This window comes from Papio anubis, chromosome 17, assembly GCF_008728515.1.
Source record: "Papio anubis isolate 15944 chromosome 17, Panubis1.0, whole genome shotgun sequence".
Classification (NCBI taxonomy): Eukaryota; Metazoa; Chordata; class Mammalia; order Primates; family Cercopithecidae; genus Papio; species Papio anubis.
The window spans coordinates 3,356,271-3,372,856 of record NC_044992.1 but is presented as its reverse complement, the minus strand read 5'-3'; the positions used below and the strand labels follow the sequence as shown (position 1 = coordinate 3,372,856).

General features: G+C 48.7%; 2 protein-coding genes across 2 annotated transcripts in view; one reads left to right on the top strand and one right to left on the bottom strand.

Annotated features, from left to right (window-relative positions):
• ITGAE (integrin subunit alpha E) overlaps positions 1 to 15,112 on the top strand; it is an 82,113-nt gene extending 67,001 nt beyond the window's left edge. The window contains 7 exon segments of the mRNA XM_021928547.2: positions 469 to 532; positions 611 to 718; positions 4,581 to 4,637; positions 4,942 to 5,037; positions 8,626 to 8,721; positions 12,552 to 12,662; positions 14,795 to 15,112. Of these exon segments, the coding sequence (XP_021784239.2) occupies positions 469 to 532; positions 611 to 718; positions 4,581 to 4,637; positions 4,942 to 5,037; positions 8,626 to 8,721; positions 12,552 to 12,662; positions 14,795 to 14,890 (628 nt within the window). The 3' untranslated portion in view covers positions 14,891 to 15,112.
• Positions 1,634 to 4,437, bottom strand: HASPIN (histone H3 associated protein kinase). The gene has a single exon (XM_003912111.3). The coding sequence runs from the start codon at positions 4,395 to 4,397 to the stop codon at positions 1,995 to 1,997; it is 2,403 nt and encodes an 800-aa protein (XP_003912160.1). The 5' UTR covers positions 4,398 to 4,437; the 3' UTR covers positions 1,634 to 1,994.
• Positions 15,113 to 16,586: the final 1,474 nt, after the last annotated feature.

The window sequence follows — 16,586 nt, the reverse complement described above, 5'->3', positions numbered from 1 at the left end:
AGCACTTTGGGAGGCCGAGGTGGGTGGATCACCTGAGGTCAGGAGTTCCAGACCAGCGTGGCTAACATGGCAAAACCCTGTCTCTACTAAAAATATGAAAATTAGCCAGGTGTGGTGGCAGGCGCCTGTAATCTCAGCTACTCGGGGGGGCTGAGGCAGGAGAATCACTTGAACCTGGGAGGCAGAGGTTTCAGTGAGCTGAGATCGCACCACTGCACTTCAGCCTGGGCAACAGAGCAAGACTCCGTTTCAAAAAAAAAAAGAAAGGAGGATGGGTGCGGTGGCTCATGCCTGTCATCCCAACACTTTGGCAGGCTGAGGTGGAGGATCACTTGAGCCCGGGAGGTTGAGGCTACACTGAGCCATGATTGTTCCACTGCGCTCTAGCCTGGGCAACAGAGTGAGACCCTGTCTCCAAAAAAGGGAGAAAGAGTCCTCAAGGGCTGATGCATGTCCTCTCAATTGCAGACCATCCATAATGTACGTGCACACAGCCCAGGGGCTTTCTCACCACAAAGAATTCCTCTTCCATGTAAGTACTTATTATTGTAAAGCTATAGGTGGCAAAGCAACACCCGCTTTGAGTTCCTACTCTGATTTTAATTTGCAGATACATGGGGAAAACCTCTTTGGAGCAGAATACCAGTTGCAAATTTGTGTCCCAACCAAATTACGAGGTCTCCAGATTGTAACAGTGAAGAACCTGACGAGGACTCAGGTATTTAAAGGCAGTTCTTTATCACAATCGCGTCTTTTTCCAGAGTGACTATAGAGTCTCAAGTATAAAAAACCAGAGTTCTAGAAACGGAGGAAAGACAACCTAACCATGGGAAAAGACTAGGAGTAAATTACCGAAATCCTGGTCAGAAGGAATCTCAATCACTCAGATCTTAAAGCAACCTGTCAGTTTTCCTCCCGTTGAGGAAAAATAAGCAAAAATTAAAACCTTGTCAGTAGACAGAGACATTTCCCCTTTGAAAATTGGTAAATTCTACTTCTCTGTTTGACTGATACAACATGTGACATTTCTTACACTGCCCCCTGTAAGTTGCTTACTAGCTTCCCTTCTCCCCTGAGACTCTTTTTTTGGTCTCTGCTTTGCCTCAGCCTCTTTACTTTCAGTTGTCTCATCTGTATTCTGGTTCCCAAAGCTAGCCTTGATACCTGAAGCAACAGGCTCTGCTCAGTATGACGGCTGAAGCCTGGGCTTTTTTGTCTTTTTTTCTCATACTACATCAGTGTCAAGGCTCAAAAAATGGAAACTAATTTACAGAAACGACTCTGCTGACAATTAGAAAGAGGGCTTACAGGTCAGGTACCATGGCTCACGCCTGTAATCCCAGCACTCGGCATGCCGAGGTGGGTGGATCACAAGGTCAGGAGTTCGAGACTAGCCTGGCCACCATGGTGAAATCCTGTCTCTACTAAAAAAACATACAGAAAATTAGCCAGGCGTGGTGGCGTACGCCTGTAATCCCAGCTACTCGGGAGGCTGAGGTAGAAGAATTGCTTGAACCCGGGAGGTGGAGGTTGCAGGGAGCTGAGATGTGCCACTGCACTCCAGCCTGGGTGACAGAGCAACACTGTCTCAATACAATAAAATAAAGAGGGCTTACAAATATAAACATTTGCATTCATATGCAGTTTATTTATTTTTAAAAATAGAGGCAGGGGTCTTGCTATGTTGACCAGGCTAGATTTGAATTCCTGGGCTCAAGTGATCCTCCTGCCTCAGCTTCCCGAGTAGCTGGGACTACAGGCGCACGCCACCACGCCCAGCTAGTTTACTTTTTAAAGAACGTTTGTTATCAGCACATTTAAACATTTCAACAAATATTTCAGTTTCCATTTGGAAACAAAATTCTTGTTTGAAAAGCTGACTGGAAGCCTGTGAGAATGGGAGTTCCACCCTGCTCTGAGGATGGAGGCTGAAACAGCATCAGAGGCTTCAAGACCAGCCTCCTCTCACCTGGGGGCAGTCAGACACATTGAGCTTACTTAAACAGACTGTGCTGGCAAAGCAAGTCAGCGGCAGAGCTGAAGTTCAGCATTGTCCTGTGGAACTCCCGGATCTGCTTCCTGATTTGCTTCATGGCAGGAGTGTTACATTTACTCTTGAAGGTCATTTGTTTCAGAATCTTGTCTGTCAGGTAATGTAGCCAGAGCACATTACTATAAGGGTGATATTCTCCCCAGCAGTTGTTATTCTCCTTCTTCATGAGCCTGTAGATGTCAAACTGGTAGTCGCCGTCACCGGTAAACAGGTCCTCGTCCATGGAAACGTCACAGAAAACCACAATCCCGTCCCGTTCCAAGCGGGACAGGGTGTAGTCAATGATGCTGACTTGCAGGCCACGGGTGGGGATGGTGCTGCTCTTCCCGTTGAGGGTGTAGTGGAGTTCTTTGAGGCTGGTTTTCTTCAAGAGCACATTCCCCCAGTGTAAGTCTCGGTGCTCAAACCGCAGTGATGCCTCTGCCACTGCGAGGGAGGCTGTGAGCTGGTGTAGAATGCTCTTTGCAGTAGCCAAGGAAGACAGCTTGGTTTTCATTTGCTCTAGGTCAGTCCCTCCAAACTCAAATTCCAGCACAATGAAGAGCTGGTCGTCTTTAAAAAAATCAGGCCGGTCATTTGCGGAGCCTTTGGTTGAATGATAGTGATCCCAGGCTTTGAGGAGCAAGGGAGGGTAAGATCCCTGGACACAGTGTACTGAGTTCAGCCCGATAAAGCCTTCAGTGCGGTTGCACACTTCACCGGATAAGAGGCTCAACTCTTTGGAGATGATGATCTCCGGCAGGATTTCCTCAAAGGTTTTCTGATGGGATCCATTGACTAAATCGGGTCCTTCAATAGCAATGATTTTTATGGCTACAGGTGCGTGATCAGCAATTGTTCGAAACACTTCGCCAAACACCCCTTCCCCAATCTTCTCACAGCATTGCAGTTTTTCTGTGGGAAGGCAATGGCTAAAGGGGACAGGACCCTTCTGATTGCATTCCCCATAAACCTTTTCAGCATCAGATGCCTTTTTGTTTGAAATACTTAGAGTGTTTAAGGGGCTTAGCAAATACATAGAGGAGGAGTGCCAAGAGGACAGAGCACCACTTGTTTTGTTCATGACATGCCGGTTTGAACATTCTGATAGGAGGGATCCAGAGAGAGAAGTGGCAATGGTATAGATGCTGCAGACCTCTGACACATCAGTCACAATTTTCTTCTTGTGGAAACTGAAGGAAGCCCTGGTTTTGGTCCAAAAGCTGGCATTCTGTAAAGGAGTCAGGTCCTGGGTGGGGAACGAATCTTTTCTCATCTTTTGGCCCTTTTTAAAGTGGTGGGAATGGAGGAGAGAGGTTTCCCTTGCCTCCTGATGTTTGCTCTTCCGGCTTGGTCTAGTTCTTTCCAGCCTGTCGATTCCCCCTGGCACAATGCGGCCCTTGGAAACGTTGGCTTCCTCATGCTCTCTCCGGACGGCCTCTTGAAGCCCTCTCTCTTGACAAGAGGCTTGGCCTGTGGCCCTCCTCTTGCCTGTGTTTGACAGACCTGGACACTCCGGTCCACTTCCCACCAGTTTCCTTTTACTGCAGGATTCCCTCATATTCTTCCCATCTGCCCCAAACTCAGAATCCTCAGGGGTTCCTGAGTTCACAAGGCCAAAGATTGCTGACCTGAGGCTGGCACGGGTTTGGTGGACCATCCTGGTGAGCCTGACTCCTCCTGTCGCTTCCTCCTGGGAGCAGGGGAGAGACGCTTGGTCCAGGGAGACTTCCGGGAGGTAGAGGCCGCTCGGGACGGCTGAGGCTGCAACCAGAGAGGCGGAGGTGCCGATCGAGATGACCCTGTCCCCTGGCGTTGGGGACCCGGGGCCGGATGAGGCCAGAGAGCTGAACAGGGAAGCACTGGTGCCCACCTCGTCGCCGTCCCTGGGCTGGCCGCACGCGCTGAGGTCCGGGCTGAGGCGGCCGGGGTCGCGGCTGGGGAAGGGCGGGAGTCGGAGCGGGCCGCAGGGGGTGCTGCACTTCTGCGGGGGCCGAGTTCGCAGCCCCAGGCGTCTTGGGGTCACGGTGAGGCTCGGGCGAGCTCGCAGCTTCCGGCGCTTTGGGGTCACGGTCAGGCTGGGCTGGTCCTTGGGGACTCGGCCGCTGGGACGCCTCCGCCGCCGCCTCACCGGGCTGCCGGGGAAGTCGGGGTCGTCCGGATCGTCGGGATCCTCAGGATCGTCGGACTGCGAGGGGTCGCCGATGCTGGCGTCGCTGCTGCCGCTGCTGTTGAAGAAACGCCTCCGGTCCTGCGGCGGGAACCACTGCGCGGCTTCCCGGCCCGGCCGCCGCTGTCTCCTGCCGTCGGCAGCCCCATAAGTGCGGAAAAGCCGGCTCCCAAATCCCGGGGGCGAAGCCGCCATGGCCAGCACCCGCCAAGATGTTCAAACGCAAACATCGCGAGACTTCCGCGCGACTCGGCCGGGGCCGGGCACTGGCGCGGGGTCCGGGCACTCGGCTCGGGGCCGGCGCACCTGGCCGGGGCGGGGGCCGAAAACTGGCGGCTCGGTTTGTTCAGCGCGTCGCGGTCATGGGTCTCGTTTCAGGCCTTCACGGTGTGCACCTGGAGTCAGGAGCGCGCTTGTGGGTTCATTCCGGTTCAGGTAAGTGCGGCCGTCCCGACAGGCCAGGGGAGGGCGGAGAGCCTGAAGCGGGTGACACGAGAAGCCAGGAGACCGTTTTTCCAGGGTTACCCCTGCCTGCCAGTGCCGGGGGCTCCCAGGCCCTCCCTAGCTTCGTCCCTGGGTCTCATTTGCTCCCGCCGGAGCTTTGCTTGGACCGAGGTGAGCGCTGAAATTGCGCACACCCTCTCTTCTGGGACCTTACGATGCTCTGTGTCCAAAGTGTTAAACGTGTCAGTCTTTCCGCACGGAAAGGAATTGTGTTAACTAGACCCTGCTTTTCCAGCATGTGGAGGAATGGCATTCAGTGAGCTGTGTCATCGCTTCAGATAAAGAAAATGTAACCGTGGCTGCAGAGATCTCCGTGGATCACTCTGAGGAGGTATTTGAGACTGAAATGCTCCAGATTTGATTATCCAGTTGCTCACGGGCATCGCCCCTAGAAGAGATAATAGCATCTTTGTATACCATGTCCAAAATAGGTCTTTTGGTGCGAAAAACCAACCCTCTGTTTCAACCCGTTCCTTAGCTGCCCTCAGGAGGGTGATTTACTCCAGTTACAGGACAAAGAACTCTAGGGATTACCTGTGACTCCCCTTTCCTACATCCCCACGTCTCTTCCAGCAGCAAGCCCTGCCATTTCAGTGCCAAAATATACCCTAAATCCATTCACTTCTCTCCATTTCCACTGCCGTTGTAATTCAAACTACCCTTTCTTGCCAGGGCTGTTGCAATCACCTTCAGCCTGCTTCTCTTGCCTCTGGTTTTCCCACATTCTCTACAAATAATTCCCACGTAACAGCTATCCATCTTCTAAGAGCAGACATTAGATTGTGCCACTCCCCTGCTTATTTAAAAAACAAAACAAAACAAAACAAAACTGGTGCTTGAGCACACTTAGACTAAAATCCATACTTTTTTCATGGCCAGAGCAAGGCACTACTTGATCTGGTCTCTGCTTAATTCTTCAACTTCATCTCCTAGTACTCGCCTTTCTCTCCCACTGCCCCTTTTATTATTTTATATATATATATACATATATATATATATTTTTGTTTTTGAGACGAAGTCTTGTTCTGTCGCCCAGGCTGGAGTGCAGTGGCACGATCTCCGCTCACTGCAAGCTCTGCCTCCCGGGTTCACGCCATTCTTCTGCCTCAGCCTCCTGAGTAGCTGGGACTACAGGCGCCCACCACCACGCCTGGCTAATTTTTTGTATTTTTTTTTTAGTAGAGACGGGGTTTCACTGTGTTAGCCAGGATGGTTTTGATCTCCTGACCTCGTGATCCGCCCACCTCGGCCTCCCAAAGTGCTGGGATTACAGGCGTGAGCCACTGCGCCCGGCCCACTGCCCCTTTTATAATCGGATTATTCTGTCCTATTCTTCTAGCTTGCCAGTACAGTATTATTCTGGCCATAAGACTTTGTACTTGCTGTTCCTTTGCTTAACACTGCTCTTCCCCTAGGTTCTCATGGAGGTGGTTTCTTCTTAAATTTAGCTCAGGTGTTCTTTTCTCTTTTCTTTTCTTTTCTTTCTTTCTTTTTTTGAGACGGAGTTTCGCTCTTGTTGTGCAATGGCGTGATCTTGGCTCACTGCAACCTCCGCCTCCCGGCTTCAAGCGATTCTCCTGCCTCAGTCTCCCGAGTAGCTGGGATTACAGGTATGCGCCACCACGCCCGGCTAATTTTGTATTTTTAGTAGAGATGGGGTTTCATCATGTTGGTCAGGCTGGTCTTGAACTCCCGACCTCAGGTGATCCGCCCACCTCGGCCTCCCAAAGTGCTGGGATTACAGGCGTGAGCCACCATGCCCAGCCTCAGGTGTTACTTTCTTAGAGAGGCCTTCCCTGATTACTTATCCTAAAGTGGGAATTAGTGATCAAGTGATCAAGTTTAATGTCTTGCAGTGATCCAGGTGACATTCCTGAGGTCTCAACTGAAGAAGTAGCAATGGGGGTGGAAAAGAAAGGGACAGGTACAAGATAAAATTAAAAAAAGAATTGTGAGTGTGGTGGCTCACATCTGTAATCCCAACACTTTGGCAGGCTGAGGCGGGAGGATTGCTTGAGGCCAGGAGTTCAAGATCAACTTGGGCAGCAAAGTGAAACCCCATCTCTTAAAAAAAATAAATAAAGCCGGGCGCGGTGGCTCAAGCCTGTAATCCCAGCACTTTGGGAGGCTGAGACGGGCGGATCACAAGGCCAGGAGATCGGCACCATCCTGGCTAACACGGTGAAACCCCGCCTCTCTACTAAAAAATACAAAAACTGAAGCCGGAAGCATGGCTTCTGTGGTCCAGCTACTCCGGAGGCTGGTACAGGAGAATGAAACCCGGGAGGCGAGTTTGCAGTGAGCTGAGATCCCGCCACTGCACTCTCCAGCCTGGGGACAGACAGACCCAGTCTCCCAAAAATAGCTGGCTGGCCACACAAGACTTTTGACGGATCAGATCATCCTGATAATCGACGGTGAAACCTCGCCTCCTCTACTAAAAAATACAAAAAAAAACTAGCCGGGCGAGGTGGCGGGCGCTTCAGTCCCAGCTACCCGGAAAAAAAAAGGGAAGAAACGCTTACATTAAATAAAATGAATAAGCTGAGTGCGGTGGCTCATGCCTGTAATCTCAGCACTGTGGGAGGCTAATGTGGGTGGATTGCTTGAGCCCAGGAGTTTGAGACCAGCCTGGGCAACATGGTGAAACCCCATCTGATCTGCAGTTCAGTTATATCTTTTAGTAACTAGAAGACGGGGAAAGGAAGGAGAGAAACAAAACATATTTTAGACATGAACTCACTGTGTTTGAATGGCCCTCACCACCTTTCCTTTTAAAGGCATTCCTGGGCTTAGTTAACGGCCCCAAAGTACACAACACTACACAAAGTTACCCAAACAAGACGTCTGCAGTTATTCTCCAACTTCCTTTTCTTTTCTTTTTTTTTTTTTTTGAGACAGAGTCTCAAAAAATACAAAATACAAAAATTAGCCCAGTGTGGTGGGGTGTGCCTGTGGTCCCAGCTGCTCGGGAGACTGAGGTGGGAGGATCACTTTAGCCTGGAAGGTTGAGGCTACGGTGACCCTTGATCATTCCTTTGCACTCCAGCCTGGGTGACAGAGCGAGATCCTGTCTCAGAAACAAGTCAGTCAAGAGCTGACTTTGGATGGCACAAGGGAAAAGAAGAAAAGGCCAGGCGCGGTGGCTCACGCCTGTAATCCCAGCACTTTGGGAGGCCGAGGTGGGTAGATCATCTGAGGTCAGGAGTTCGAGACCAGCCTGGCCAACATGGCATAACCCCATCTCTACTAAAATACATAAGGTAGGATCACGCCATAATCCCAGCTACTCGGAGGCTAAGGCAGAGAAGCCTCAGTCCTGGCCGGAGGTTGCAGTGAGCCGAGATCATGGCATCTTCATTTCATTTCCAGTTTGCTTAAAGAGCAAGACTCTGTCTCAAAAAAAAAAAAAAAAAAAAAAAGAAAAGGTGCTGGAGAATAACTGCCCACGCCTTTGTTTGGGTAACTTTGTGTAGTGTGTTAGGTACTTTGGGGGCCGCTAACTGCCTAGGAATTTTGCTTATTTTTTTTTTTGAGACGGAGTCTTTGCTTGTCGCTTCCAGGCTGGAGTGCAGTGGCCGGATTCTGCTCACTGCAAGCTCCTCAGCCTCCGGTTCACACCATTCTCCCACCTCAGCCTCCTCAGTAGCTGGGACTACAGGCTACTCAGCCACCTCACCGGCTATTTTTTGTATTTTTAGTAGAGACGGGTTTCACCATGTTAGCCGGGATGGTCTCGGATCTCCTGACCTCAGGATCCACCCGGGCCGGCCTCCCAAAGTGCTGCTGGGATTACAGGTTTGGCCACCCCACCGCCTAGGAATGCCTTTAAAAGGAAAGGTGGTGAGGGCCATTCAAACACAGTGAGTTCATGTCTAAAATATGTTTTGTTTCTCTCCTTCCTTTCCCCATCTTCTAGTTACTAAGAGATGTAACTGAACTGCAGGTCCTTGGTGAAATATCTTTCAACAAATCTCTGTATGAGGGACTGAATGCAGAGAACCACAGAACTAAGGTAATTCCCGGCTAACTTCTGAGTAGTGCCCAAGGAAAATTGTGCCTAACCTTTGAGTGCCTGCACAGACATTCTGTTGCCCTCTTCCTGTTTTCAGCCTTAACACTTCTGATCTTGGCTCTGCCATCACTGCCTTTGTGACCTTGAGTGAGTCAGCTTCTGCGAGTTTTTTGCCTATGAAATAAGGCAATTAAGAGGCGTAAGCTGAGGAGTTCTGAATTGAAAATAACTAGGCTGGAATCTGCATTATATACTTTGATTTGAAAATATATTGATTTAAAAAAAAAAAATTTCCAGCCAGGCACCGGTGGCTCACACTGTAATCCCAGCACTTTGGGAGGCCGAGGCGGGTGGATCACTTGAGATCAGGCCAAGACCAGCCTGGCCAACATGGTGAAACGTGGTGAAACATGGTGAAACCCTGTCTCTACTAAAAATCCAAAAATTAGCTGGGCGTGATGGTGGGTGCCTGTAATTCCACCTACTTGGGAGGTTGAGACACAAGAATCGCCTGAACCTGGGAGGTAGAGGTTGCAGTGAGCTGAGATCGTGCCTCTGCACTCCAGTCTCAATGATAGAGCGAGACCCAGTCTCAAATAAATAAATAAAATAATTTTAAAAATTCTCCCAAGTGTTTGGCGCTGGTTTAAGCCATCCTAGCACTTTGAAGCCGCAGGCGAGCGATCGGTGTCGGAGATCGGTGACCATCCTGGTTAACATGGTGAAACCCCGCCCTACTAAAAAATAAAAATTCAGTCGGCGTGGTGGCGGCGCCAGTCTCAGCACGGAGGTGAAGGCCGAGGCAGGAGAATGGTTTGAACCTGAGGCGGAGTTGCAGTGAGTCGAGATCGCCGCCATCGAACTCCAGCCCGGGTGACACGCACCCTGGCAAGAAATTGCTGCATACTAATAACTGTCTTAGTGTGCTGTGTCAGTGTTTGGTTATAGTATTAAACAGTACTAGGAACGGGCAAACCTTTATGATCTAGACTAGATACTGGAACTCTTGGAATTCTTTTTGCAAACGTATGACCAGAAGTCAGACTGATGCCTGTGATTTATGGACTGAATGCTTTGTGTGTTACCCTGTGTGTTCATTCTTGTTGACACTTGCCTGGACATGGCTTCAGAGGTGATCTATCTGTGAGCTCTGAGCTCTTTAGTTAGGCATGATTGTCTACTAGAGGGAACGTCAGGAGAGTGATGCTGGATTGCTAAATATAAGGTCCTCTGTTTTCCTCCCTGGAGGAGGAGAAAGGAGCAATTGTCTAGACATGCCAGTATAACATTTCCTTTTATTTTTTAGTGTATTTCTTTTTCCTTTTTTTCTTTTCTTTCCTTTTTTTGTTGAAGCAGAATCTTGCTCTGTCACCCAGGCTGGAGTCCAGTGGTGCCATCTCGACTCACTCCCTGCAATCTTCACCTCCCCAGTTCAAGCGATTCTCCCTTCCTCAGCCTCCCGAGTAGCTGGGATTACAGGTGCCCACCACCACGCCTGGCTAATTTATTTATTTATTTAAATAGAGACAGGGTTTCACCATGTTGGCCAGGCTGGTCTCCAACTCCTGACCTCAGGTGATCTGCCCGCCTTGACCTCCCAAAGTGCTGGGATTACAGGCGTGAGCCGCCATGCCCAACTGAGTAGTGTATTTCTTTCTTTTTTTTTTTTTTTAGTAGTATATTTCTAATACAGAAAACAATGTGGAAGAAATAGAAGTGCCCCATTATTGCACTGCCCAGATTTTAACAAATAAAAGTAATAGCAAGAAAATCCAAGCCATACAGAGAACGGTAATGAAATGAAAAATGATGGTTCCTTCACTTCTTCCTTCCCATGCCCCTAGCAGGGAGGAGTTACTATTAAGTTTCTTATTTCCACATTTTAAATTTATATATTTCCTCCTCTTACTTACTGATACTTTTATTTCTATAGCATGGATTCCGCAAAATTCCTTTCTTTAAATCCAATATCCTAAGCAAAGTATTAAGTAGTTCCTGACAATAAGCACCTGACTGACAGTGACTCTGTGAATATAAACAAACTATCCAAATGCATTTCAGCCGCAAGAAAGGGAAAATCCAGCTCTTGCAGCCCAAGGGCATATGCTGTTTATCCAGCAAGAGAGACTGACCTGGGGCGATGGGCTGGCTGCTTTTGTCCTTGCACTCTGCCGTGTTGGGGCTGCGTTCCATCACGGCCAGCACAAAGTTACCACGTCTCCAAATGCTATATTTTCACATGGCAGGATACAGAACAGGAAGCAAGAAGTCAGTCGCAAAAGGATTTTGGCTTTTTCTTCATGCGCCTTCCCTTTTCAGGGATGAAACATTTTCCAAAAGCTCCCAGGAGACATCCTCTTACCTCTTCTTAGTGAGATCTGAATCTCACGTCAGTCACTGGCGAAGGAGAATAGCTGTGTGTCATGATCACCTTAGACCAACCATGATTCCTGAATAAAATCTGAAAGGAGAGAGTGGCCGCTGGGCAGGCCAGCATCAGTGTTTGCTGCAAGCAGTAGTACCTGGTGCCCTGCTTCTCCCTTAACCTCTACCTGGGCATCTTCAGGGCACTTTTGGGAATCTGTGGGTTTAGAAGAGGATAAAGGGAGGCGGCTTTGAGAAATGGGGACATGTCTTCTACTCAAATCTGGCCTGTTTCCCGAGTCACCTTGGGACTTCCTTTCACTTCCCACACCCAGGTTCTCGAGTCCCCCTCTTTCTCCTATAGAAGAATATTCCAGCCCTCTTTCTGTTCTTCCTCCGTCTTTGTTGCTATGGTACCTCCCTATTCTCAAGTCCTAGGACTTCACTTCTATTAAGTTCACTACCTATGATCTAAGTAGGACCTGGAAGGTCAACTTTAGGTCAACCAGCATTTATAACTTAATTGGAAGAGGCCTTAAAGGTAAGTTTGTCCAGCTCTTCACCCCGTACAGAAACCTCTCCAAAGCATCCCTGACCTTGGCGCTTAAACATACACGTGAAGGGAACTCAGTGCTCTGAGCAGGCAGAGAAGTCTTATTGGCTCTCTGGCCCCACCTAAGTCCTGGGAACTTGTTCTGACCACAACTTGGAAGGGCCATCCCTGGGTCTCAGGAAGCACATCCCTGGGTCTCAGGAAGCACATCCCCTGAACTTTCTAGCTGAGCCCTGCCAGAAGAGAAATGAGACTCCCGACACTGGGAGAGCCTTTGGAAAACAAAACCTGAGGATGACTTCTAATAGCTGAGCTCTGCAAGTAGTACCCATGGATATAATTTTGCATTTATTATGTCCCTTAGGTAATACACACTTTTTAGTCTGGTGAGGAGAAGACCAGTACTTTTGTCATATTTTGTGGGGAAAATGTATTACCAAAGCCTTTAGGGATCTGTGCAAGATCAAAAAGAGCCGTCAGAACGGAGTTGGAAAGGACTTGGAGATCATTGAAAGGAAGTCATCGTTTTAAAGAGAACAGGCATGGGGCTCAGGGACAGAGCAGTGTAGCGGTGTGACAGCCTCGCAGTCCCGTGTTGAGACTGGATTCCGCGGGACCCTCTTTCAAGCTGTCAGAGCATCTTTAACAGAAGGTCACAATCTCCTGACAGACCTAGCCCTTCTAGATAAGGGGCCAGAATAGTTTCTTACAAAGTATTTGGATGATTGGATAATTTTAGATGATCTAAAATGCTGTATCAGGGAATACTAGCTTTTTGCTTTCATGTCATCAGTTTTAATCGATACACAGGATGTTGCCAAGTCCTTGTATTTTGCTCCTTAAAATAACATGTAGGATTTTTTTCCTCATTTCCTTCACCTGATGTATTGGGCCATCTCTTTGTCTTGTCTAGATCACTGTCGTCTTCCTGAAAGATGAGAAGTACCATTCTTTGCCTGTCATCATTAAAGGCAGCATTGGTGGACTTCTGGTGTTAATTGTGATTCTGGTCATCCTGTTCAAGGTCAGTTCTACTCATGGCATAACGGTGAGGGAAGACTGGGCTCTGGTTTTGGGCACAGAACTCCTTAGGACAGCCGACCTCTGACTTAGAGCAGCTGCCCTGGCCTCGTGGCCACTTTTTTCTCCTCCTTCAACTACACACCCCCATTTAGACAAATGAGTAAAACAGTATCTGTCTGAAAAGAGAAAACTCTAATTGAATAATAAAGAGCGATTTTATATATATTTCTTTGCCACCTCGCTATTCTCAAGGCCCAGAACTTACTCCTGTTACGTTGGGCTACTGTGAGTTAAATAGGGCCTGGAAGGTCAACCCTAGGCCAGCATTTGTAACTTGATTGGAAGAGGCCTTCACGGTAAAAATGGCCTTAAAACAGATGTGATTGCTGCTCCCCTAGTGAAATCTTTTCCTTGCCTTCCCCCGTTTTAATGTGCAAACTCTTCTACTGCTATTTAAGATCCTCTCCTCTCTGCCCTCTACCCCTCTCTGCCCTTAAGTGTTCCTTTTCTTCTTTTTTTTTTTTTTTTGAGATGGAGTTTCGCTCTTTTCGCCCAGGCTGGAGTGCAGTGGCGTGACCTCAGCTCACTGCAACCTCCACCCACCCCCCTGACCCCCACTCCGGGTTCCAGCGATTCTCCTGCCTCAACCTCCCGAGTAGCTGGGATTACACGTGCGCGCCACCACGCCCAGCTAATTTTTGTATTTTTAGTAGAGATGGGGTTTCACTGTGTTGGCCAGGCTGGTCTCGAACACCCGACCTCAGGTGATCCACCCGCATCGGCCTCCCAAAGTGTTAGGATTACAGGCGTGAGCCACCACGCCCAGCCTTTCTTTTTTTATTATTTCGTTTTTGAGACGGAGTCTTGTTTCTTCACCCAGGCTGGAGTGCAATGGTGCGATCTTGGTTCACTGCAACCTCTGCCTGCCAGGTTCAAGCAGTTCTCCTGCCTGAGCCTCCCCAGTAGCTGGGATTACAGGCACATGCTACCATGCCCGGGTAATTTTTGTATTTTTAGTAGAGACAGGGTTTCACCGTGTTGGCCAGGCTGGTCTCGAACACCTGACCTCAAGTGATCCACCCACTTCAGCCTCCCAAAGTGCTGGAATTACAGGCGTGACCACCGTGCCTGGCCTTTTTTTTTTTTTAAATAAAAGACAGGGTCTTGCTTTGTCCCCCAGGCTGGAGCTCAGTGGCACAATAATGGCTCACCGCAGCCTCACACTCCTAGGCTCAGGCCATCCTCCCGCCTTAGTCTCCTGAGTATTTGGGACTGTTACTTAGGCGCATGCCACCACACCCAGCTAATTTTTTTATTTTAATATTGTGGAGATGAGGTCTCCCTATATTGCCCAGGCTGGTCTCAAACTCCAGGGCTCAAGCGATCTTCTCATCTTGGCCTCCTGAAGTGCTGGGGCTACAGACATGAGCACCTGGCCCTGCTGTTTTCTCCCAACAAGTCAAACTGTTCCCTAAATAGGTTCGTGCCTCTGCGTACGCATAGGCTGCTACTGTTGTCAGGAATGCCCTCCATGACTGCTGACTTCGCTGACTCTCTTCCCTGAAAGCGACTTCCCTGAAAGTCGTCTCAGGACGACTCCTGAGTCGTCTGTGCTGGCTTCTGTGCGTAGCGGTCTAGAGACTCCTGAGTCGTCTGTGCTGGCTTCTGTGCGTTTGCTGTGAGCTCCCTTCTGGGAACCCTTCCAAACGGCAGTCACCACACCGTATTGTAATTATCTCTTTTTCTGCTAGGTGATGAGCTTGACGTAGGAAGCTGTACTTGATCTCCTTCTATCTTCAGCATCATAGGCTCTACTGAGTATTTTTGCATAAACGAGATTAGATCCAGTACAGCCGAAATTATCACGCTTTGCAAAATAAGTTAAAAAGGTTCAGCTGCTCGGGAGGGCAGGGTTCAGAGGAGGTGGAGTCAGTTCTGATGGAGGGATGAGCACCAGAGGTCTTGAAGGACTGGACTGTCCGGGAGAGAGTCAGAGGAAGGTAGGAGAAAGGAATAGTGGTTATGAGAAACAGAGGAATGTAGGGGCTGTTTAGACCACAGCCAGAGTCCCGGTTTTCTGAAACAGATGGGAATCTTCGGCCTGTCTCTGGACTTTTCCTTCCATTGTTTCAGTGTGGCTTTTTTAAAAGAAAATATCAACAACTGAACTTGGAGAACATCAGGAAGGCCCAGCTGAAATCAGAGACTCTGCTGGAAGAAGAGAATTAGGACCTGCTATCCACTGGGAGAGGCTGTCAGCCAGTCCTGGGACTTGGAGACCCGGCATCCTTCGGAATACATTTTCCTTCAGGATGATGGACAGCAGCATGAAGCTGTTTGTAGAATATCAGTTTTTAACCACGCATTGTCCCCAAAGCGTCTGTGCATTGTGCAAAGAGTACACTTGGGAAACATTTGGTATTAAATAAAGTTACACTTTTCTTCACAGTAGTGCCTTTAATCTGGAAACACAGTATTACTTACGATTTGCAGTACATTTTGCCTGATAGGGCAAGTTTTCATTCTTTTTTTTAAAAAAATGATAGATTGTGGCCGGGCGCGGTGGCTCACGCCTGTAATCCCAGCACTTTGGGAGGCCGAGGCGGGCGGATCACAAGGTCAAGAGATCGAGACCATCCTGGCCAACGTGGTGAAACCCCGTCTCTACTAAAAATACAAAAATTAGCTGGGCATGGTGGCGGGCGCCTGTAGTCCCAGCTACTCGGGAGACTGAGGCAGGAGAATCGTTTGAACCCGGGAGGCAGAGGTTGCAGTGAGCCGAGATCGTGCCACTGCACTACAGTGAGACTCCGTCTCAAAAACAACAGAACAAAAAAAATCATCGATTGTATCCTTTCAGATAATTCTTAAGTATCAATTTTTCAGATTTCCAAAAGAAACCCTTTGGGGTTTTAATTTAAACATACAGGTTAAGTTTGGCAGCATTGATATCTTTATAGAATTGCCTTTCTACTCCACTTGCTGAGATTTTGTTTGTTGGTTGGTTTGTTTTTTGAGACAGAGCTTCTCTCTTATTGCCCAGCCTGGAGTGCAATGGTGCGATCTCGGCTCACCGCAACCCCTGCCTCCTGGGTTCAAGCGATTCTCTTGTCTCAGCCTCCCAAGTAGCTGGGATTACAGGCATGCACCACCACGCCCAGCTAATTTTGTATTTTTAGTAGAGATGGGGTTTCTCCATGTTGGTCAGGCTGGTCTCAAACTCCCGACCTCAGGTGATCCGCCCGTCTCAGCCTCCCAAAGTGCTGGGATTACAGGCGTGAGTCACCACACCTGGCCATGCTGAGGTTTTTAAAAACACTTTGCGGCAAGGTTTTACAATTTTCTTCAAAGGGGTCTTAATTTATAAAGACTTATTTCCAGCTGTATTTTTATTTGTTTGTTTATTTTAGGGACAGGGTCTCACTCTGTCACCCAGGCTGGAGGGCAGTGATGGCAGTCATAGGTCACTGCAGCCTTGAACTTTTGGGTTCAAGCAGTCCTCTGCCTCAGCCTCCTGCGTAGCTGGGACTACAGGTGCAGGCCACCAAGACAGGCTCCTTTTTGCATTTTTCTTTTGTAGAAATGGGATCTAGCTATGTTGACCAAGCTGATTTCAAACTCTTGGCGTCAAGTGATCCTCCTGCCTTAGCCTCTGAAAGTGTTGGGATTACAGACGTAAGCCACTGTGCCTGGCCTGTACTGTGCTTTTGTTGCTACTGTGAGAAAATACTTTTTTTTCCCCCTGACTGTTTAGAGTTTGCATTTAGAACAGTTGGTGGTTTTGAATGTTTATCTTATCTGACCATTTTTCTGAACTGTGGTTTTTTTTGTTTGTTTGTTTTTTGAGACAGAGTCACTCTGTCGCCCAGGCTGGAGTGCAGTGGTGTGATCTCTGCTCACTGCAACCTCCGCCTCCTGGGTTCAA

Coding starts and splice junctions, on each gene's coding strand:
- HASPIN (XM_003912111.3), bottom strand. CDS start 4,397: ATGGCGGCTTCGCCCCCGGGATTTGGGAGCCGGCTTTTCCGCACTTAT.